The 23,798-nt window shown below is 45.9% G+C and overlaps 2 protein-coding genes across 4 annotated transcripts in view; one reads left to right on the top strand and one right to left on the bottom strand.

Annotated features, from left to right (window-relative positions):
* The window catches only part of LOC130273167 (isopentenyl-diphosphate Delta-isomerase 1-like), a 110,141-nt gene extending 100,122 nt beyond the window's left edge, over positions 1-10,019 (bottom strand). Inside the window, exon 1 of the mRNA XM_056519515.1 lies at positions 9,952-10,019. Coding sequence (XP_056375490.1) covers positions 9,952-10,004 — 53 coding nt within the window. The 5' untranslated portion in view covers positions 10,005-10,019. The remainder of the gene's footprint in view (positions 1-9,951) is intronic.
* Positions 10,020-10,237: 218 nt separating this feature from the next.
* Positions 10,238-23,798, top strand: part of WDR37 (WD repeat domain 37) — a 219,303-nt gene continuing 205,742 nt past the window's right edge. For all 3 annotated transcript variants that reach the window (XM_056519509.1, XM_056519510.1, XM_056519511.1), the window contains exon 1: positions 10,238-10,339. The gene's annotated coding sequence lies outside the window, so the exon portion shown is untranslated. The remainder of the gene's footprint in view (positions 10,340-23,798) is intronic.

The following is a 23,798-nucleotide window of genomic DNA, read 5'->3' as shown; positions in this document are numbered from 1 at the left end:
GTTGCCCACCATTCCTTTGTCTGTCTCTCCAGCTGCACTTATGAAATAAGATCTGCACTTATGAAATAAAGAAGACTTGATCTCCACGAATGGGTGAGTGCTCTCTTTTGATTGCTTAATACTATATATTATGCAATACTGTTTTATTATAGAACTGTGGTTGTGTTCTTTAGTTCTGTGCATGTGACACAAGTATTACATTCAGCAGATAATGAGTGTGAGGTAGGAGGCACTATGGCAATACAGAACGGTTTTTGTCATATGACCTGTACATGCTGTCAAGAAATAGCAGGAACATAGCATACGGTCAGGATCAGCAAAAAGTTTACATCACATTATTATTCTACCGAGAGCCGCACAGCACTCTAATGCACACTCCAATCCATACATTTATGCCCACCGACTGATATAGTAAATAGTCCCTAAATCCAGGAAATCTGTTTCTGAGCTTCTCTCAGAATTCTTGCAGTGTTCATAGGTCTGGTTCCTGCACTGTACACCTGTTGGTCAGTTTATACTGGTGGTTAGGTCCAGTCAGGAAACCGGATGTGGGGCAAAAATGAGACGACCGGAGTCACTATCTGACTCTGGTCGGCTCATTCAAATGAATGAGATTGTGGCAAGGTCCGGCTGGGATACCATAGCACCCAGTTTTCACTCCCACCAGCCGGATCCGGTCCCCGTAAGCTCAAAACGTAGTGTGAATCCAAATTGGTGTCTGCAGACATGTTGGCAGGGTGACTGGATTAGACATCCCCTTTGAACTCATTTGTTGCTGGTTCTCTGTAGAAATTCAGCACTTCTGTGTATTGGGTCATTTCCTCCATCGGTTGCAGAAACGTCAGTAGATTCCCTAAAATAATGTGGCTCAAACTGTAAAAAAATATTGTAGGATAACTTTGTCTCACAATCACCTCGGAAGAGACACTAGACATTAGGATAACTTAGACCCTACACCCTGAGCTAGATAACTCAGACTCATGACACCAGAAGTCAAAATAGAAGCCAGTTGCATTAGTTTGCACCCCAGCAGAGGTAACAAGAAGGGATTATCAGTTCCATCCAAGGGGTTCTTAGTAACAATAAAGGCTGTATTTGTGCGAGTATACGAGTATATATTTGTGCGAGTATACATGAGCATACAATGCCCCTGCACCTTAAGGCGGGAGGTACGTGACTTTTGCTAAATCCTCCCTTATTTTATTTATTCATCTATAGGGTAGGTTTATGGCACACTCCTGACTGCTGTGGTAAGCTAGTAAGCTAGCTGTAATCATTTATACAGGTACATATGCAATGTTTGCAGCCAGGAGCACAAATATTCTTTAAATCTAGTGGTCAAGAAGGCCATATTGTCTAAAAAACTCTTCAGGGAGTGTCAATGTCAAAGAGGGCCATATTGCAAGTCATTAAGGATTCAAATGTGAATATGAGTGCCCTATAACAATCTGGGACCAGATGGGCTTTTGGCTGGGTCTGTTCAATTAGTCAACACCCCGCAGTTGGGAATTGTAGAAAAGTTGAGGAACTACAAGTAAGAATAGTGTTCTGCAGGGAGCCAACTGGTGATGCAGACAGTACCCCTTTGGAAATGGTTACCTTTTAGACAGAGTAACCTTAATTTCTTCCTTGTGGCTGAGTAGAGAGGAGCTCTGAGACCCCCTTACCTCACCACTAACACCAGGGTGAGCACTTGCTTTATCCAGACAAGCTGTTGGTTACGTGCCAAATTATTGGATCTGGATTATCATTGAAACTGAATTTGTTTTTGCTTATTGCTTGTTCTTGCTTGGGTCAATGAGACTGTTAATGTTCATTTTAACCAGGTCTGGTCTACCGCCATTCTACACTTAGTTTACACTACCCTACTCAATTCTCTGCACACTGCAGCAGACCTGTGAGAGCCCACCTAAACGGCAGGGATCGTCTGGGGTAACCCCTTTTGACTGTAATCTGTAACAAGGCTGTGGAGCTACATTGTCCAGTCTGCCCGTAAGTGTTTCCTTCTACAAAGGTGACATTCAAGTGGCGTTCCAACAGCCTTTTTAGCTGGATCCTGCCCATTTGTCACACCAGACACAGGCACTAGAAATTGTATGGTGCTTTGCTTGGTAAAAAAGAGGCTGTGTTGCTCACTTAAGCACCTCTGCCCTTTACTTAGCTAAAACATGTAGACTGTCGATATTAAAGTCTCCAAAAAAACTTAGTCCCATATTAGTATGCAAGTATGCTTGATAAAGGTTCCACTCAATTCATAATAAAGTTAAGAAAAGTCCAGCTATGGTGGGGTTATTCCCTGATTTGGTTGTGAGCTTCATATGCATACAACAAGGCTCCAGAGTGACTGATGTTATGCTGAAGTACCTACCTACCAGTCATGTCTTGGCTGATGTAATTCTGTACCAACCTTCCCTTTGTGGGGGTCATCATAGATAACTTTAGGAGTAGCTGAAGTGGACAGATATTTAGACAAAGCCCTCAATAGTGTTGTGCCTCATAAAGCCTAACCCTATAAGGTTGGTAGATAAACCTGAGGTGTGGATCACAAGGTGTTATCAGTGGTGTTGCACTGGGGGGTGCCCTTCTGTTACTTTTATGTTTCTATTTACATGGAGAGAAGTAAAGCTGACTAAGTTGATTTATATGGTCGCACAAAAGAAGCCAAAGAACTATCGTTTCCTCATCTATCGCCTGGTCACTTGGCCTTTTAGGGTGTGTACACACATTCAGGTTTTTCATTGTAATCAATGAATTCAAAGCTAGCACAAGATCATAATTGGTGCACACATATAAAGGGAAAACTAAGAGTTATGTTCTCATGTATAATCAATTTCTGGCTTTATTTTCAACGTGTGATATTGGCTTCAAACTGGGCAATAATGAGCCCATTTGGCCAGTAATCACCCCATGTAAAAGACCCTTTACTTGAAACCACATTCAATATACAGTGTACAGCCATTGCTGATTTGTGGCACAGGTGATTATTAGTGTGGGCCTTGTATTGGTAAAACCCCTGATTGCCTTTTTCTTCTCCATCCGGCCCAGACCGTCATGACGTCCATACAGTAATTATAACCCCTTGGTGTCTCACGCAGTAGAGTGGATAGATAAACAGATTGGGGGAAGAGTAGGTAGGTCCCCCCTATTAAGTAGATCTCTTCACATGGTTTTCCCCATTATGGAGGTGTCCCAAGTAGGTAAATGCCACCTGTAGGTATTGTAGGTCCCTGTGAAGATACCTATAGATATTTACCCTCTGTAGGCAATAGCAGCCACCTATGACTAGGCGTCTAAAACCATGGTATATCGGGATACGGGGCAAAAATGAGTCACTATCTTTTTCACTCCTCCCCGCCGGATCCGGTGATCTTAGAGTCAAAATGTAGTGTGAACCAACCCTTATTTATCTACTTATTGTTCTTTTATCCTCACTTTTTCCTATTTTTGGGTGACAATTTGGTAGCTTGAGAACAAATTACCAGGTTATGGTCTCAACATGCAATGGTTTCACCATACAATGGTCGTTCTGGAACCAATTAGTATTGTAACTTGAGGGACCACTGTATAGTAGTAGAAGCCGCCACTTAAAGTAGCAGCAACCCCCATTTAGGTAGTAGCAGCCCCCATTTAGGTAGTAGTAGCAGCAGCCCCGCTAGGTAGTAGTAGTAGAAGCCCCCTTTAGGTAGTAGAAGTAGCAGCCCACTTTAGGTAGGTAATAGTAGTAGCAGCAGCTTCTTTTAGGTACACACATACACACATCTATCATACATACACACATCATACATGCATGCAAACATCACACATACATAGACACATAATACACACAAAATCATACTGTTACGCCTAGCGCTCCGGGTCCCCGCTCCTCCCCGGAGCGCTCACGGCGTCCTTCTCCCTGCAGCTCCCCGGTCAGCGCTGACCGGGAGCGCTGCTCTGCCATGGCCGTTGGGGATGCGATTCGCACAGCGGGACGCGCCCGCTTGCGAGTCGCATCCCAGGTCACTTACCCGTTCCCGTCTCCTGCGGTCATGTGCTGGCGCGCGCGGCTCCGCTCTCTAGGGCGCGCGCGCGCCAGCTCCCTGAGACTTAAAGGGCCAGTGCACCAATGATTGGTGCCTGGCCCAATTAGCTTAATTGGTTCCCACCTGTTCCCTGCTTATATCTAGTCTCCTCCCTTGCACTCCCTTGCCGGATCTTGTTGCCTTAGTGCCAGTGAAAGCGTTCTTTGTGTGTTTATACCCTGTGTACCAGTACTATTGCTATCTCCCCTGACTACGAACCTTGCCGTCTGCCCCCGACCTTCTGCTACGTCCGACTTTGCTTCTGCCTACTCCCTTGTACCTCGCCTATCTTCAGCAGCCAGAGAGGTGCCGTTGCTAGTGGATACGACCTGGTCACTACCGCCGCAGCAAGACCATCCCGCTTTGCGGCGGGCTCTGGTGAAAACCAGTAGTGTCTTAGAACCGGTCCACTAGCACGGTCCTCGCCATCCCTCTCTGGCACAGAGGATCCACCTCCTGCCAGCCGGCATCGTGACAGTAGATCCGGCCATGGATCCCGCTGAAGTTCCTCTGCCTGTTATCGCCGACCTCCCCACACTGGTCGCCCAGCAAGCCCGACAGATTGCCCAACAAGATCACCAGCTGTCGTACTTGACCACCATGACTCAGCAACTCCAGTCGCAGCTACAGCAGATTCAGTCTCAGCTACAGCAGCAGCAACCATCTCCTCCGCCAGCTCCTGCACCTCTTCCGCAGCGAGTGGCCACTCCTAGCCTCCGCCTGTCTTTGCCGGACAAATTTAATGGGGACTCTAAGTTTTGCCGTGGCTTCCTTTCCCAATGTTCCCTGCATCTGGAGATGATGTCGGATCAGTTTCCTACTGAAAGGTCTAAGGTGGCTTTCGTAGTCAGCCTTCTGTCTGGAAAAGCCCTGTCATGGGCCACACCGCTCTGGGACCGCGATGACCCTGTCACTGCCTCTGTACACTCCTTCTTCTCGGAAATTCGAAGTGTCTTTGAGGAACCTGCCCGAGCCTCTTCTGCTGAGACTGCCCTGCTGAACCTGGTCCAGGGTAATTCCTCCGTTGGCGAGTACGCCATACAATTCCGTACTCTTGCTTCTGAACTATCCTGGAATAATGAGGCTCTCTGCGCGACCTTTAAAAAAGGCCTATCCAGCAACATTAAGGATGTTCTGGCCGCACGAGAGACTCCTGCTAACCTGCATGAACTCATTCATCTAGCCACTCGCATTGACATGCGTTTTTCTGAGAGGCATCAAGAGCTCCGCCAGGAAAAGGACTTAGATCTCTGGACACCTCTCCCACAGTCTCCACTGCAATCTGCGCCTAGGCCTCCCGCCGAGGAGGCCATGCAAGTGGATCGGTCTCGCCTGACCCTGGAAGAGAGGAATCGCCGTAAGGAAGAGAATCTTTGTTTGTACTGTGCCAGTACTGAACATTTTCTGGTGGATTGCCCAATCCGTCCTCCACGTCTGGGAAACGCACGCTCGCACTCAGCTCTCGTGGGTGTGGCGTCTCTTGATGCCAAGTCGGCTTCTCCACGTCTCACGGTACCTGTTCGGATTTCCACTTCAGCCAGCTCTCCCCTCTCAGCCGTGGCCTGCCTGGACTCTGGAGCTTCTGGGAATTTTATTCGGGACTCCTTTGTGAATAAATTCCGGATTCCGGTGACCCGTCTTGTCAAGCCACTCCACATTTCCGCGGTCAACGGAGCCAGGGTGGACTGTACCATACGTTTCCGCACGGAGCCCCTTCTTATGAGCATCGGATCTCACCACGAGAGGATTGAACTTTTGGTCCTCCCCAATTGCACCTCGGAAATTCTCCTTGGACTTCCCTGGCTTCAACTTCATTCCCCAACCCTGGATTGGTCCACTGGGGAGATCAAGAGTTGGGGGTCCTCTTGTTCCAAGAACTGTCTAAAACCGGTTCCCAGTAACCCTTGCCGTAACTCTGTGGTTCCTCCTGTATCTGGTCCCCCTAAGGTCATTAAGGACTCTGCCTGCCACAGGAAATGCCCCTCCCCCCCTCCCAGTTCCATCAGGCAAGCTTCTGTGTCCCCTCATGGCCCTCGTCCTGGTGTCACACTGCCCCGTGCCAGGTCCCGCCCTCTGCCCGCTCTCCCCATTCCTACTCCTGCGGTTCTGCCTGCCGTTGAGGAATCCCTCCATCCTTTCCCGGTGTCCTCATCCCAGGGGAGGCAGTTACCCGATAAAGAGAAGGGGAGACCTAAGGGGGGGGGTACTGTTACGCCTAGCACTCCGGGTCCCCGCTCCTCCCCGGAGCGCTCACGGCGTCCTTCTCCCTGCAGCTCCCCGGTCAGCGCTGACCGGGAGCGCTGCTCTGCCATGGCCGTTGGGGATGCGATTCGCACAGCGGGACGCGCCCGCTTGCGAGTCGCATCCCAGGTCACTTACCCGTTCCCGTCTCCTGCGGTCATGTGCTGGCGCGCGCGGCTCCGCTCTCTAGGGCGCGCGCGCGCCAGCTCCCTGAGACTTAAAGGGCCAGTGCACCAATGATTGGTGCCTGGCCCAATTAGCTTAATTGGTTCCCACCTGTTCCCTGCTTATATCTAGTCTCCTCCCTTGCACTCCCTTGCCGGATCTTGTTGCCTTAGTGCCAGTGAAAGCGTTCTTTGTGTGTTTATACCCTGTGTACCAGTACTATTGCTATCTCCCCTGACTACGAACCTTGCCGCCTGCCCCCGACCTTCTGCTACGTCCGACTTTGCTTCTGCCTACTCCCTTGTACCTCGCCTATCTTCAGCAGCCAGAGAGGTGCCGTTGCTAGTGGATACGACCTGGTCACTACCGCCGCAGCAAGACCATCCCGCTTTGCGGCGGGCTCTGGTGAAAACCAGTAGTGTCTTAGAACCGGTCCACTAGCACGGTCCTCGCCATCCCTCTCTGGCACAGAGGATCCACCTCCTGCCAGCCGGCATCGTGACACATACATACACACACACATCATACATACATTCGTCTAGCTTACACACATCTATCATACATACACACTTCTATCATACCGGGTATAAGAAGAAAAATAGATATCCGCACTCACCACCGGGAAAGGAACTCGATGCTCCTATACGGATGCGGCCACCGGACTGAGGCTCCAGAAAGGCTTGTGTGCTCAGAGGCTATAATCGGTAATTTTGCGCGTGTGCGCTTCTTCCTGCCTCAAATAAGCACACACGCTTGAAATGACCGGTTATAGCCTGTGAGCACACAAGCCTTTCTGGAGCCTCAGTCCGGTGGCCGCATCCGTATAGGAGCATCGAGTTCCATACCTGGTGGTGAGTATGGATATCTGTTTTTCTTCTTATACTAGCCTGCTTTGGAAAATAATTAACCCCTCTTACACACATCCTACACACATAATACATACACAATCATACATACATACACATCATACATACATCCGTCTAACTTACACACATACATCATACATACATACATCTTACATACATAATACATACACACATCATACATACATCCGTCTAGATTACACACATACATCATACATACACACATCATACATACATACATTTGTCTAGCTTACACAAATCTATCATACATAAACACATCCTACACACACATCATACATATATATGCACACATCATACATACACCCGTCGCTACCCCCCACATCACACATTTCAGACACACACATCATGCATACACACACATCCTACATACATACATACATCATACATATACCTACACATCATACATACACCCGAAGCCCCCCACATCATACATTACATACACACATCATACATACATACATAAATACACACATTATACAGACACACACAATCCACATACACATCATTTATACAAAAACATCATACATACAGACAAGATACATATACACGCACATCATCATACACACGCAATAATACACACAATACATATATGCACATATCATACATACATATATACATCTAGCTTACACACATCTATCATACATATATTACATACATACACACATCATACAAATACACATTATACATACAATCATACATACACACACATGATACATACATCTGTCTAGCTTACACACATCTATCATATTATCGGCCAAAATTCACGATTTTGGGCGTTATCGGTATCGGCAATTACCTTGCCAATAATCCGATAATGCCCCGCCCCCACACCGCCCCCACCACCGCACCGCGACCGCCCCCCCACGACCCACCGCTGACCCCCCACCGACCCACCGCACCGGCCCCATTGCCTCCCCCATCCCCGGTTTTATAATTACCTGTTCCGGGGGGGCGGGGTCCACGCTACTTCTGGCTCCTGCTGAGTACTGTGTTACGCTGTGCACTGCGCAATGACAAGTGACGTCCTCAACGTGACGTCACCGCCACTGCGTACGGTGACAGATCAGGAGGACGCCACCGGAGCCAGATGTAGCATGGACCCTGGGCCCCGGGAACAGGTAATTATAAAACCGGGGATGGGGGAGGCAATGGGGCTGGTGCGGTGCGGCGGTGGGGGGCACGGTGCGGCGGTGGTCGCGGTGGCGGTGATAGGACTCAGGAGGACACCTGGACAGGCAGGGGGAGAGAAGCGGGTGGCGGCCTATGGCACCGCAAAAGCCGCTGCTGTTCATTTATTTAAAGCGCCTGCTTTAAATCAATGATCTGCAGCGGTGTCGCGGAGGGGAGATAGATAGCCGATAACTTATACCGGAATATCGGTATAAATTATCGGCTTTCGGTCCTAACCTCCACAGATTATCGGTATCGGCCCTAAAAAATCGATATCGGTCGATCCCTAATACATCAATCATACATGACATATACACATCATACATATACACATCCTACACACACATCCTATATACATGCACACATCATACACACATTTCATACATACACACATACATACACATCCTTCACACATCATACATATATACACATCATACATACACACATCTATCATACATCCATTACAGACATACACACATCATACAAACACACATCCTACACACACATAATACATATATACACACATCATACATACACCGTCGCCGCCACCCATATCATACATCTCATACATACACACATCATACATATACACACAGACACCTTACATACACTCGCCGCCCCCCACATTATACATTACATACATACACACATCCTACACACATCTTAGATACACACATCATACATACACACAACATACATACACACACATGCAATCATACATACACACACAATACATATGCATACACATTAAACATACATATATACATCTAGCTTACACACATCTATCATACATACACACATCATACATACACACATCAAACATACACCTCACACACAACCCCCCCCCCCCCCCCCCACGTCAGGTCACGCTGGGAGTTGTAGTCTCCCAGGTTGGGAAATGGTATTTATGGGAATTGACGTCTCCAGATACACCTTAACCCTATATTGCCTTGCAGGTATTATTCAAGGTATGTACATAACACATTCCTAAGGGTATGTTCACACTGAGGAATTGGTGAGGAATTCTCGCTTAAAAACTCCATAGCGGAATTTCCGTATTTTTTCTGTGTGGAATTCACACGGAGAAACAGTTTTTTTGTTTAGTTTTTTTGCTGGATGACAGCCATTAATTAGAATTTCCCTTTTTTTTTTTTGCATGTAATTTTCGCACTAATTCTGCACAAATTCCGTGCGGATCGGTGTCCGCCTGAATAATTTTTTTCATTCGGACAAAGACAGATTCCGCATGAAGAAAGAACATGTTCATTCTTCATGCGGAGCGGAATTCTGCTAGTGGAAATTCCTCAGTGTGAACTGAGGAGCGGAAATACAGTTAAACTCTATTGGGTTTTTCCACTGCTGACTGAATTGGAGAGGAATAAGCGAGCAGTAAATTCCTCTCCAATTCCTCAGTGTGAACATGCCCTTACATTGAGCCATCAGCCGCAGCCTGACTCCATGACAAGAGAAGATGACGGCCCATGAGGTATGCCCATGTTCACACACATCCCTCGGTGCCACCACCAGCCTATTGTAGAAAATATCCTAACAATGGCGCTAAAAATAACTCAGCTGCCAGCCTGACAGCTGCCACTGGGCGTGGTCCAGGCACCTGGAGCGCCTGACGGACGTCGGCCCTGACCAATGGCTGAAGAGATTCCTTCGCCCAATCAGCGCGGGCCTTCGGTGGCTGGTGTGTGACAGGCCAGGAAGGGGGCGGGACTTCCGTTGTCAAGGCAAATGTCCGGAGCTGGCTGTGCGTGTGCTGGGTAGTGAGGAGGAGGGGAGCCCTGCTCTGTCATACGGTCTGCGGAGAAGGTAACGGGGGCTGCGGGGCGGACCGGGAGGGAGCGGGGGTGCAGCCTGGTTATGGGAGGGGGTGATGGGGAGTGCAGCCGGATGAGGGGAGGATGGTAGACAGTGACAATAACATCAGAGGGGCATGGCTGCCCATCACCTGGCATGTCATCTCTCCTGGGCAGCCATAGAGGATACACAGGGGCACGTATATACTATGCAGGGTTTATATCATTGTTTCCCAACCAGTGTGCCTCCAGCTGTTGCAAAACTACAACTCCCAGCATGCCCAGACAGCCGAAGGCTGTCTGGGCATGCTGGGAGTTGTAGTTTTGCAACAGCTGGAGGCTCACTGGTTTGGAAACACTCATTTCTATACAGATGGGGCTCAGTGCTGGATGGTGGATATCACCACCCTGTATACCGTCACCTGCACATCACCGCCACCAGGTTGTATCCTCGCCAACAATTCATCATGTCAGTCATCGTCTGCTCTAGTCTCAATAATCAATCCGTCTATGGTAACGGCTCTCACGCTGCTGCACAACCACAAATCCCAGCATGCCCTGACAGCCACTAACCAACCGGTACGAGAAACCATTGCGCCAGCGATATACTGCTATTTCATGTCCTAGGTATGTATCTATGTAACTACAACTCCCAGCATGCCCTGACAGACTGCGGTGGTTATCTGATTGTATCCGGTGGGAAATAGAAGGGCGTCAATGATTGACTGCTTCATTCTAGTCCTAATACTCTATATAGCTGTCATATTGGCTCTAAAGCTGTTGCACAACTACAACTCCCAGCATGTACGACAGCCCGCAGTTTACCAACCACTCATTGTTGGTTGCATCTGGTATGAGAAATCATTGCGCCGGTGGTCAACTGGGATGTTTAAGTCCTTGTTTTCTTTCTATGGTATCATTTATTTTTTATTTATTTTTTACTGTTGGTGCACAACTACAACTCCCATCATGCCCTGTCAGCCTGCGATGGTAAACAGGTGGTTAGCTGAATGTATCCGATGCGATATACATTTGCGTCAATGGTCGTCTGCTTCATTCTAGTCCTAATAATCTATGTAGCTGTAATAGTGGCTCTAAAGCTGTTGCAAAACTACAATTCCCAACATGCCCTTACAGCCTAGAACAGTGTTTCCCAATGATTGTGCCTCCAGCTGTTTCAAAACTACAATGCCCAGCATGCCCTTACAGCCTAGAACAGTGTTTCCCTATGAGTGTGCCTCCAGCTGTTTCAAAACTACAATGCCCAGCATGCCCTTACAGCCTAGAACAGTGTTTCCCTATGAGTGTGCCTCCAGCTGTTTCAAAACTACAATGCCCAGCATGCCCTTACAGCCTAGAACAGTGTTTCCCACTGAGTGTGTCTCCAGCTGTTGCACAACTACAACTCCCATCATGCCCTGACAGCCTGCGGTGGTAAACAGGTGGTTAGCTGAATGTATCCGATGCGATATACATTTGCGTCAATGGTCGTCTGCTTCATTCTAGTCCTAATAATCTAGTTAGCTGTAATAGAGGCTCTAAAGCTGTTGCAAAACTACAATTCCCAGCATGCCCTGGCAGCCTGCAGTGATGAACAGTTGGTTAGTTGATTATTTCTGGTAGGAGACATGATTGCGCCAGTGATCAGCTGGTTTATTTCAGTCATGGTGATTGATCAATCTATGGTAGAGGGTTTGCAGTTTTTACTAAACTACAACTCCCAGCATGCCAGGACAGCCTGCGCCGGTAAACAGGTGGTTAGGTTAAAGTATTTGATGCGAAATATCAATGCGTTAAAGGGTACCTCTCATCAAAAAAACTTGATATATTATAGATTAATGTATGCAAAATATCTTTACAATTGCATGTTATTAAAAAATATGCTTCTTTCTATTTAATTTTCCACTTTGAAAAAATGACCACTAGGGGTCTCCCTACCAGTCCTGGCAGCAAGCATTTCAGACTCATGTTGGAGTCCTAAACACTACGAGCTGCCGGTCTGCTTTGTTCACAAAGGAGAACACTCAGAGCTGCCAGCCTGCTTTGTTCACAGCCTGTTTGGCTGTGAACAAAGCAGACTGGCAGCTCTGAGTGTTTAGGACTCCAGCATGAGTCAGAAATGCTTGCTGACAGGACTGATAGGGAAAAATACAATAGAAAGAAGCATATTTTTCATTAACATGCTATTGGAAAGTTATTCAACATTCATTAATCTAAAATATATCAAAAGTTTATGTGATGAGAGGTTCCCTTTAAATATTAACTGCTTTATTCTAGTCCTAATAAGTTATCTATGGTAGTGGCTTTTCAGTAGTACCAAAACTACAACTCCCAGCATGCCCTTACAGCCTAGAACAGGGTTTCCCAACGAGCGTGTGCCTCCAGCTGTTGCAAAACTACAACTCCCAGCATACCTTTACAGCCTAGACCAGTGTTTCCCAATGTATGTGCCTCCAGCTGTTGCAAAACTACAACTTCCAGCATGCCTGGAAAGCCTTTGGCTGTCCAGGCATGCTGGGATTTGTAGTTCTGCGACAGCTGGAGGCCCACTGGTTGGGAAATACTGGCCGAGAATGATAATGGGTTAGTTGATTGTTTCTGGTACAAGAAATAATTGTTTTAAGGATCAGCTGTTTTATTTTAGTCCTTTTGTAACCAATCTGTTTAGGATAGCGGTTTAGCACTTGTTTCAAAACCACAACTCCCAGCATGCCCTGGCAGCCTGCGACGGTGAACAGTTGGTCAGCTGATTAGATTTAGTAGTTTTACAACACTGAAGACACTGATGTTCGATGACAAGAAAACGTATCCGAATCTTGCAACATTTCAGGTCATTTGGGGCCAGTTGTTTTGGATCTAAAGCGTTGGTGGACCTCCAGCTGTTGCAAAGCTATAAATATCAGCAGGACAACATGCTTGAGTTAGTTCTGCAACAGCTGAAGGTCCACAAATTAAAGACCACTGATCTATAGTTAAAAGTTACTAGGAATTATTAAGATGTAAACAAAGGTTTAATTTTTGTAAATTTTTAGATTTCTATTTCACAGCGCCACCACCTGGCTGTGAATTGCATTGCAGTGAAGGGCAATTGCTGTGGCCCCTTATTCTCCGGATTGGGTGGACACACATGGTTTATATTCCGCACGGTTCTTTGCAGATATTGCTATAACAGTGGTCTCAAACTGTGGGCCTCCAGATGTTGCAAAACTTCAACTCCCAGCATGCCCGGACAGCCAACGGCTGTCCGGGCATGCTGGGAGCTGAAGTTTTGCAACATCTGGAGGGCCACAGTTTGAGACCACTGTGCTATAATATCATATAGACTTGGGTGAACAGATCTGTACAGATCCCAGGAGCCAATGTTCCCAAATGAAGCTGGGTCTTGGTGCCATTTTTTCTTTTTCTTTTGTCAACATATTTAGTTTTTGAATTGCCAAATTAGCTACTAGAGTTTCAAGTGAAAGTGTGGACAATGAAAGGATAGGGATAGGGTGGGGGCTGGGGGGGTAGCACATTTGTAGCCGCTTCTACAGTGGTCTCCAAACTGTGAACCTCCTGCCGTTGCCTTTCTAGACATGCTGGCAATTGTAGTTTTGAAACAGCTGGAGGTCCACAGTTTAGAGACCATTGCACAATTAGACATTGCCCGAGCCTCATCCGTCTGAAATCTAAATCTTATCTCTACCTGCGAGTCGTCATCCTCCTATGAAAAGTTCTTGGAAAACCAACTTTTATGCTATTTCTTCTCCAGGGACCCGTGCATCAGTGTTTTCCATGCATTGTGTCTCCAGCTGTTGCAAATCTACAACTCCCATCATGCCGAATTAAAGGGTTACTCTGCTGGAAACCTTTTTTTTAATCAACTGGTGTCAGAAAGTTAAACAGATCTGGTCAGACATAAAGGAAATTCAAAAAGAAAATAACTTCCGGTGGAGCATACAGCTGCTGATAAGTACTGGAAGGATTAAGATTTTTTTTTAATAGAAGTAATTTACAAATCTGAGTATACAAAAAAGAAGGTTGCAGCAGCACTCCTGGTCAAAAAATGGAGGCTCTTATCGCACATTTTGATCAAAACGTGACCCCCCCCCCCCCCCCATCCACCTCGCGGAGGTGGCCTAATTTCGGATGGGACCCTAGCACACATTCTGAGGCTAACACTTACAACACTCACCTCTGCTGGGCATATAGCCTCTGACTGGGGGACATGCTGGATCTTTTTTTTTGAGTAATTTACAAATCTGTTTAACTTTCTGGCACCAGTTGATTTAAAAGAAAATGCTTTCCGGTAGAGTACCCCTTTAATTTAAGTGCATATTCTCCCAACAGAGTTGACTCCCTTTCACTGTAATGAATGGACTCTGTGGAGCAATTCCATGGCGGATTTTTTCAGCTTTGAACAAATGCGGTTTGTTAGAACATAGTTCAATGGCTTTTTATTGTACAATGGTCCCTCAACTTACAATGGCCTCAGGTTATAATATTGTCAGTCTGTTCTGTCCCATTGTAACTTGAAACCACACACAACATACAATGCTACAGACAGTCCAGATCTGCGAAACGTGTCAATGGCTGGAAGAACCGACCAATCAGAATGGACATTTCTGTGGTAAAACCCCTGTATTACTGAAGTGCATGCACTGACTAGATGTCTGGTAGCGCCTCCTACAGTACGGGAAGGCACTACATGTTCTGTACTACTCTTTAGGCTTCTTTCACACTACCATAATGTTCCTGCATTTTGACAGCCGTTTTTCTGCTGAAAGAGGTCATGAAAAAATAGAAAAAATAAGTAAACATAACGGATGATGACGAATGACCATTGTCCGTTATTTTTACCGGCATTCTGTCAGGACAACGGACATGTTCCATCCATTATCACCCGTTATTTAATCCGTCATGCACCGTTAGTCTGTTATTTTATGTTCATTTTAACCCCTACAGGTTGTGATGCTGTACTGAGCATGCTCAGTAGCAATAACGGAAGGTGAAAATAACAGACGCTAACGGATGTTCTTTGTGAACATCTGTCAGCCATATTCTGTTATTTTTGACATGACAAACATTAGTGTATGCACTGTTATTTGCACTGTCAAAAATAACGGACATTAGGGTGCATTCACACCACGTTTTGTACATACGGGTGCCGGATATGGCGGGGGGAGGGGCAAACCGGGCGCTCCCGTACCTCGGCTGGATCAGCCAGTGACTCCATTTACTTTAATGAGCCGACTGGAGTCAAACGGTGACTCCGTGTTGGCTCAGTTTTGACCCGTATGCGGTTTTGGACCGGACTTAAAACCGTAGTATACTACGTAGTCACGGGCTGATCCGGCCGAGGTACGGGAGCGCCTGGTTTGCCCCTCCCCCCGCCGGATCCGGCACCTGTATGTACAAAACTTGGTGTGAATGCAGCCTTAGTCATAACAGGACATAACTGATGCTAAAGGATGGTCAAATCCCATTGACCTGTTCCTGGGTTAGCTGCTCATTTGGACACCAGGGGGGAGATTTATCAAAACCTGTTCAGAGGAAAAGTTGCTGAGTTGCCCATAGCAACCAATCAGATCGCTGCTTTCACTTCTGAAAAGGCCTGTGAAAGATGAAAGAAGTGATCTGGTTGCTATGGGCAACTCAGCAACTTTTCCTCTGGACAGGTTTTGATAAATCTCCCCCTGTGTCTTCTGTACAGGACCCTGAAGAAGCTCCTGTCCTCTCCATAGACAGTGATTACAGCTCCCAACAGCTCTTTCTTACTTTTATATGTAAGGATTTGCTTTATCTCTTAGTTATCCACTTAATTTTTCTTGAGTTTGAAAAAGCTGTTGGGTGTATTCGCTTGTTGTAGTATTTGGTGCAGTTTTGGCAATAGCTTGGTGCTCAGCCACATTTTTACATAGAAATTGCTGCAAAATGTAGTGATTTAATGCAAACCATGGCAAAAACGTAATATACAGTGACCCCCCCCCCCCGACCTACGATGGCCCCGACATGCGATCATTTCAACATACGATGACCTCTCAGAGGCCATCGCATGTTGAAGGCAGCATCAACATACGATGCTTTTGTATGTCGGGCCATCGCATAAACGGCTATCCGGCAGCGCAGACTGCTTCAGCTGCCACCGGATAGCTGTTTACGGTGCCCCGTGTGGTCTGCTGACGATCACTTACCTGTCCTCGGGGCTCCGGCGCGTCCTCTTCAGGATCTCCTGCATCGTCGGTGCTCTCCATTGTCGTCATCATGTCGCTGCGCACGGTGTCCCGTCATCCAATAGGAGCGGCGTGCCTAACGACGTGATGGCGGCGACGGAGAGCCAGGATGCCGGGGAAGCAGAGGCCTTGCCGGAGTGTCGGGGACACCCTGGGGACGCTGCGACAGCGATGGAGGGAGACATCCAGGGCAGCGGTGATGAGCCGTGACGGTCCGGAGTGGCGGGGACACGTGAGTATAACCTCCAATACCAGTGGTCTTCAACCTGTGGACCTCCAGATGTTGCAAAACTACAACACCCAGCATACCCGGACAGCCGTTGGCTGTCCGGGCATGCTGGGTGTTGTAGTTTTGCAACATCTGGAGGTCTGCAGGTTGGAGACCACTGTCCTATACTTTACATTGCACGGATCCCTCAACATACGATGGTCCATTTGGAACGGATTACCATCGTATGTTGAGGGATCACTGTAACTGTGACAGGTGACAATCCCTGATTGGTGACTGTTAATAGTCACAGAGTTTCTAGAAACCAATATAATAGACCTGGTAGAATAGAATTTTTTTTAGTAGTTCGTCCTTGAGGACGACTTCTTTATATAGATTTTGATACCTTTTGACTCTTGGGAAGTAGTTGTTGAGGAGAATTGACCTATTGTGTACATTGGGATATAGCTGCAAGCTCCATTCAGATCAATGGGACATTCCTCGAAATTTCTGCAACAAATCTTAGTTTTTTCTTTTTTCCTCCATTGTCCTCTACAGAGGGCGGAAGGCGTCACAGATATAATAATTACATTATCTCCTCCTCTTGCAAGATGCTGGATGATTCTTAATGGGGTTTTAACCTTTACATGTTCCAACCTTGAGGTGAACAATTGGGATAACATTTCTATGTAGTATCTTACAGCATGTCCTTGGCGAATCTTCATATTCTTAGGACATTTATAAGCAATGTGGCAGTGAACATCCATTAGAGATCTAATGGTAATGCTGTTCACCAGGAGGGTATTTCTGGGCAAGCTGAGATGTGAGGTGGTGGGTTAGAGGGCAAATCTCCAAAAATTGTTCTTAACCCCTTATCGACAATTGACGTAAATGTACATCATGGTTCGGTGGTACTTAGCGCACCATGACGTTCATTTACGCTCTGTAATGACCGCGAGCACCGGACCGGCTATCGGCAGCCCGGAACCCGCCGGTAATGGCGAACATCGGTGTTCAATACAGATCACGGCAACTGGGGCAGTGCGGTACTTAAAATGGATGATCAGATCGCCCGAAGCGCTGCCGTGGGGAACCGATCATCCAGCTTGGCAGCTGGAGGTCCCCTCACCTGCCCCCGATCGTCTCCAGGGGTCTTCTGCTCTGATCTTCTACTCTGGTCTGCTAGATCTCGGATCAGTGCTATGTCCTATGTATAGCACTGAACAGTATTAGCAATCAAATGATTGCTATAAATAGTCCCCTATGGGGACATAAAAATGTGAAAAATCCCCCTACCCCACTAAAAATGTAAATCATACCTTTTTCCCCATTTTACCCCCTAAAAGCGTTAAAAAAAAAAAAAAAAAAAAAAAAAAGCAAACATATTTGGTATTGCTGCATGCGTAAAAGTCAGAACTACCAAAATATATGGTTAATTATCCCGAATAATGAATGGCGTAAATGTGCTAAATTGTGTGACTAACAAAATTTGCTAAATTGCTGCTTTTTTGTCACATTTTATTCCAAAAAAATGTTATAGTAAAAATAAAGTTAAATATACGTGAAAGTGGTACCGATAAAAACTACAGATTATGTCGCAAAAAATTTGCCCTCATACCGCCCCATATACAGAAAAATTTGAAAGTTATAGGTGGTCAAAATAGGGCAATTTTAAACATACTAATTTTGTTAAAATAGTTTGAGTTTTTTTTTTTTAAGCGGTACAATTATAAAAAAGCATATAACATGGGTATCGTTTTAATTGTATTGACCCACGGAATAAAGAAAACATGTCATTTTTACCGCAAAGTTTACAGCGTTAAAAAGGAAACCTTCCAAAATTTGCTAAATACGGTTTTCTTTTTAATTTCCCCACACCATAAATAATAATTTTTTGGTGGCACTGTACATTTTATGGTAAAATGAGTGATGTCATTACAAAGTTAAATTGGTGACACAAAAAACAAGCCCTGATATGGGTCTGTGGATGAAAATATAAAAGTTATGATTTTTAGAAGGTAAAGAGGAAAAAAAAATGAAAATGCAAAAATAAAATTGGCCTGGTCCTTAAAGGGGTTCTCCGGCGCTAAACATCTTATCCCCTATCAAAAGGATAGGGGATATACTTGCATTGAGGGGGCGGCGCGTGATAACATGAGGGGTGAAGCCGTGATATCACAAGGAGGCGGAGCAGTGATGTCACGATACTCCGTCTCCTGCACTGCCGTCACCAACCACAGAGCGATCCTTGCTCTGTGCAGCTGAAAAATGGTGGTGATGCCTGAGAGATCGCGGGGGTCCCCAGTGGCCGGCTCCCTGCGATCTAACATCTTATCCCCTATCCTTTTGATAAAATTTAGTGCCAGAGTACCCTTTTGAGGCCAAAATGGGCTTGGTCCTTAAGGGGTTAAAGGAGTACTCTGGTGAAAATTAGCTAATCGCGGGGGTCTGAGCTCTGGGGCCACCGCGATCTCCAGGACGGGACCCTGGTGCTCTCAGTGAGAAGATTGTGTCGTCTACTGGTAGACGGCACTTTCTCCCTCAATTTCTACGGGAGCACAGATGATGCCCGAGTGCTGTACTTGGGTTTTTTGGGCGCTTCCACAGTAATGAATGGAGTGCATGCCAGCTGCTCCTCACTGAGCGCCAGGTCCCGATCAGCTACTTTTCCCCTATCCTGCGTGTAAAGGGGTAAATAAAATTTTCGCTGGAGATCTCCTTTAACCTTTGCCGGGGTTTGACTTAAAATGTTCTCCCAGACTGAGCTGCCTGGATCTGCATTGTGTAGTGTGTGGTGACACATATGTGTACAGTGTCTACAGAACACTGTTGTGTGGCCTCAATGGGATAACATGTCTTTCAGAGGACGGTAGAAACATGTCATGCATTCCTAAAGTTTTTGACCATTTCACTTTTTTCATGTTTTGTTATGTTGTGACCTTGTGCTATTAAAAAAGGGGAAAAAATCATGTTTTTTGAAACTCAATCATTCTGCCCTCAATACCCTGTAATGAAAGTGAGAACAGAATGTTTAAAATCTCTTCAAAAAGGAAAAACTAAAATATTGCAGTGACATAAGTATTCAGACCCTTAGTTGAAGCCCCTTTGGCAGTGATTACAGACTCCAGTCTTCTTGGGGATGAGGCCACAAGGTTTCCTGCTCACAAATGTTAGTAACTATGCCTGCATGTTGTTTACATGTCTTTTATTATGTGTCTAGCTTCTGTGTTTTGCTCACAAATGCCTCCATTCTGCTGCTCACTCATTCTAACATCTCATTCAGCTGTCTCTGAGCACTACAGGCAGTACTTTCCCTCTTAATGGCTTGGTGTTTGCTGTTATATACATTGTCAGTTGTGAGACCTTATATAGACAGGGCTGTGTCTTTACAAATCCTGTCTAATAAGCTGAATTTTCCACAGCTCTCCAACATGATCAAGAGATTTGGGTGGCCCCTAGAGCTAAATTTAATGTGCCATAGTAAAGGTTCTGAATGCTTATGTCCATGCAAAGTTTTAGTTTTTCATTTTTGTTTAAATTGGAAAAATTGCTGAAATTCAATTTTAATCTTATTATGGAGTATTGAGTGCATGATTAAACTCCTTCACTGTACTTGCAGCGACCACTTCTGCAGGAAGGCTATTCCATATATCTACTACTCTCTCAGTAAAGTAATAATTAATGATATTATTGCAGAAACCTTTCCTCTCTAAAAATATTTCCTCTTGTGGTTTTTCTTCTTTTAAAAGAATCAGGATCCGCTTATTGAGATTAATTTGCCTCAGTATATGTAAGCGCTTTCTTGGAATGACATGCAAAGCACAATGCACACTGTCAGGCATTAATGTACTGTGTGGTACGCGGGGGTCCCAGCGGCAGTGCCGCCTCGATCAGGCATCTTATCCCCTATCCTTTGGATAGGAGAGAAGATGTCTAAGGCTGGAATACCTTTTTAAATAGGTCTGGTTGTGAGACACGCCCCCTTTTTTTTTTTTTTTTTTTTTTTTTAGACAGCCACACCCCTTTTTCGGGTATGTAGGTTTATTTTACTGCAAAAATACCTGGTGAGAAAAAAAAAACAAAAATAAAACTACAAAGTACCTAAGTGGAGAGAAGGCTAAGTTTACAAACTACCGACTAACCAGGGATCACTTATTTACCAATTTCCACTTTAACAATTAACTTTTAATAACATAATCTAAAATCTTATGGTGGGACAGTAACCAATTATCACAAGGTGCCACAGGCCTCTATATAAACTGTTGGTGGCTGCAGTCCTAGCAACTTTCATTATACACACACTGGCAACAAAAGCCTTTAAAACTTAAACACATAGCCACCTCCCGACATGTTTTGCTCCTCAGAGCTTCATCAGAGGTCCGAGTTAAAGGGGTACTCCGCCCCTAGACATCTTATCCCCTATCCAAAGGATATGGGATAAGATGTCAGATCGCCGGGGTCCCGCTGCTAGGGACCCCGGGGATTGCTGCTGCAGCACCCCCCTATCATTACTGCGCAGAGCGAGATCGCTCTGCACGTAATGACGGGCAATACAGGGGCCGGAGCATCTTTACATCACGGCTCCGCCCCTCGTGACATCATGGCCCGCCCCCGTCAATACAAGTCTATGGGAGGGGGCGTGGCGGTCGTCACGCCCCCTGCCATAGACTTGCATTAAGGGGACGGGCCGTGATGTCATGAGGAGCGGAGCCATGACGTCACGCTGCTCCTGCCCCTGTATCTCCCGTCATTACGCACAGAGTGAATTCGCTCTGTGCAGTAATGATGGCAAGGTGCCACAGTGGCGATCCCCGGGGTCCCCAGCAGCGGGACCGCGGCGATCTAACATCTTATCCCCTATCCTTTGGATAGGGGATAAGATGCCAGGGGCAGAGTACTCCTTTAATGGCTGATCTCCCCAAGACTGTTTTGGCTTATATATCCTCAGTCTATGACATCACAAAATAAAGGAGGTATCAATTTCTCCAATCATGTCATCCTATAAGTCTACCCAGGATGGTACACCAATGAGATTGGAACACCATAAGATTATTAGAATGATCATACATGTCCATACTCCAGACACAATTTGAGGCACAATGTGCCACATTTTGGCACACAACCCGGCAAAAGCAGGTTGGGTTTACAGTAGTAAATCATAGCCAATATGTAAATTCTTAACTATTTTACCAATAACTACTACACAGCAAGTGGCGGCAATGTTGTCCAAATCTATATTGTAATCCAATTTACAGAGGTAAAAACAAAGAGGAGGCGAGTCAAAGGTATTAAACTATCACCTGTAAATATGATAGCTATAGAACTATTTTAGTCAGGCTTATAGAATTGAATGGAGCAGTCTGCTCGAATCGGGCGGGGGGCACAGGTCTCCCTTTTTTGGGGGATTTATGAGAGTCCCAGTGGTCAGACCTCTAGCGATGAGACCCTCCTCACCTATTTTGCCCGTTGGTGGTGGGATACCTTTTTTAATTGTGGTAAATGTGATGAGCAAACAGGACACACTGGGCTTACAATATGGAGTACCACACTAATGTATATGCCTGTACCACAAAAGACATAAGGCTTTGTATAGAAATAGAAGTGAAACATGACCACCATGATGACTGCAGTGTGTAACTTATGCAGGAACACGTTCCTCAGAAGCTGGCTGCTCTCCCTTCTGGACATTCTGGTGACAGCTGCATGACACATGGGGGAATCTCATGTACAAGAGGCTGAGCTCCGATGACTATACCTGGGAGAAGTGAGATGACTGTGATAGTCTTGACGTCAGATCTGGATGAGTAACAGGGAGCAGTTTGGAAACAATGGTGCGCGGCTTGTAGAACTTGAAATGTGTTCCTTGGCAGTGAGAGATGGAGGAGACATAAATGTGTGCACTATGTGTGCTAGTATTTTTTTGCATTCCCTAATATAATGATCCTCCAACCTGAGGTTCCCTAATATGATGATCCTCCAACCTGAGGTTCCCTAATATGATGATCCTCCAACCTGAGGTTCCCTAATATGATGATCCTCCAACCTGAGGTTCCCTAATATGATGATCCTACAACCTGAGGTTCCCTAATATGATGATCCTCCATCCTGAGGTTCCCTAATATGATGATCCTCCATCCTGAGGTTCCCTAATATGATGATCCTCCAACCTGAGGTTCCCTAATATGATGATCCTCCAACCTGAGGTTCCCTAATATGATGATCCTCCAACCTGGGGTTCCCTAATATGATGATCCTCCAACCTGGGGTTCCCTAATATGATGATCCTCCAACCTGGGGTTCCCTAATATGATGATCCTCCATCCTGGGGTTCCCTAATATGATGATCCTCCATCCTGGGGTTCCCTAATATGATGATCCTCCAACCTGTGGTTCCCTAATATGGTGATCCTCCAACCTGGTTTTCCCTAATAGGGATCGACCGATATCGATTTTTTTTTAGGGCCAATACCGATAATCTGTGGAGGTTAAGGCCGATAGCCGATAATTTATACTGGAATATCGGTATAAGTTATCGTCTATTTATCCCTATTCCCTAATATATCGATCCCTATTCCTTAATATGATGATGATCCTCCAACCTGGGGTTCCCTAATATGATGATCCTCCAACATGGGGTTCCCTAATATGATGATGATGATCCTCCAACCTGGAGTTCACTAGCAGTTGCAAAACTACAACTCCCATCGTGACCTGACAGCCGAAGGCTGCTAGAGAACCACAGGTTGAAGGAATACTGGATTCCTTTTTGACCAGCCCTACACTGTGCTGTGCCCTTTTTCTCCTCCTGCTTACGAGTTCACATAAAGTTCTTGCCTCGCCTGCCAAAATTTCTTGGTTACTGTTCTCTCCCAATGACACAGGAAAGAAGAGTAACCAAGAAACGATGGAAACACATAGGGAGAAATGTGTCTTCAACTGGACAATAGATGCTGCATAAAGCAAGTATATGGTTCCCGCTCATAGGGCCCCCTGCATTTAAAGAGACACTCCATAGCTTAAAATAGTGTGGCATCAAGGCACTGCAACACCAG

The sequence above is a fragment of the Hyla sarda genome, chromosome 5 (assembly GCF_029499605.1).
Source record: "Hyla sarda isolate aHylSar1 chromosome 5, aHylSar1.hap1, whole genome shotgun sequence".
Taxonomy (NCBI): domain Eukaryota; kingdom Metazoa; phylum Chordata; class Amphibia; order Anura; family Hylidae; genus Hyla; species Hyla sarda.
Note: the sequence above shows the minus strand (reverse complement) of the source record. Positions and strands in the feature narration are given on the sequence as shown.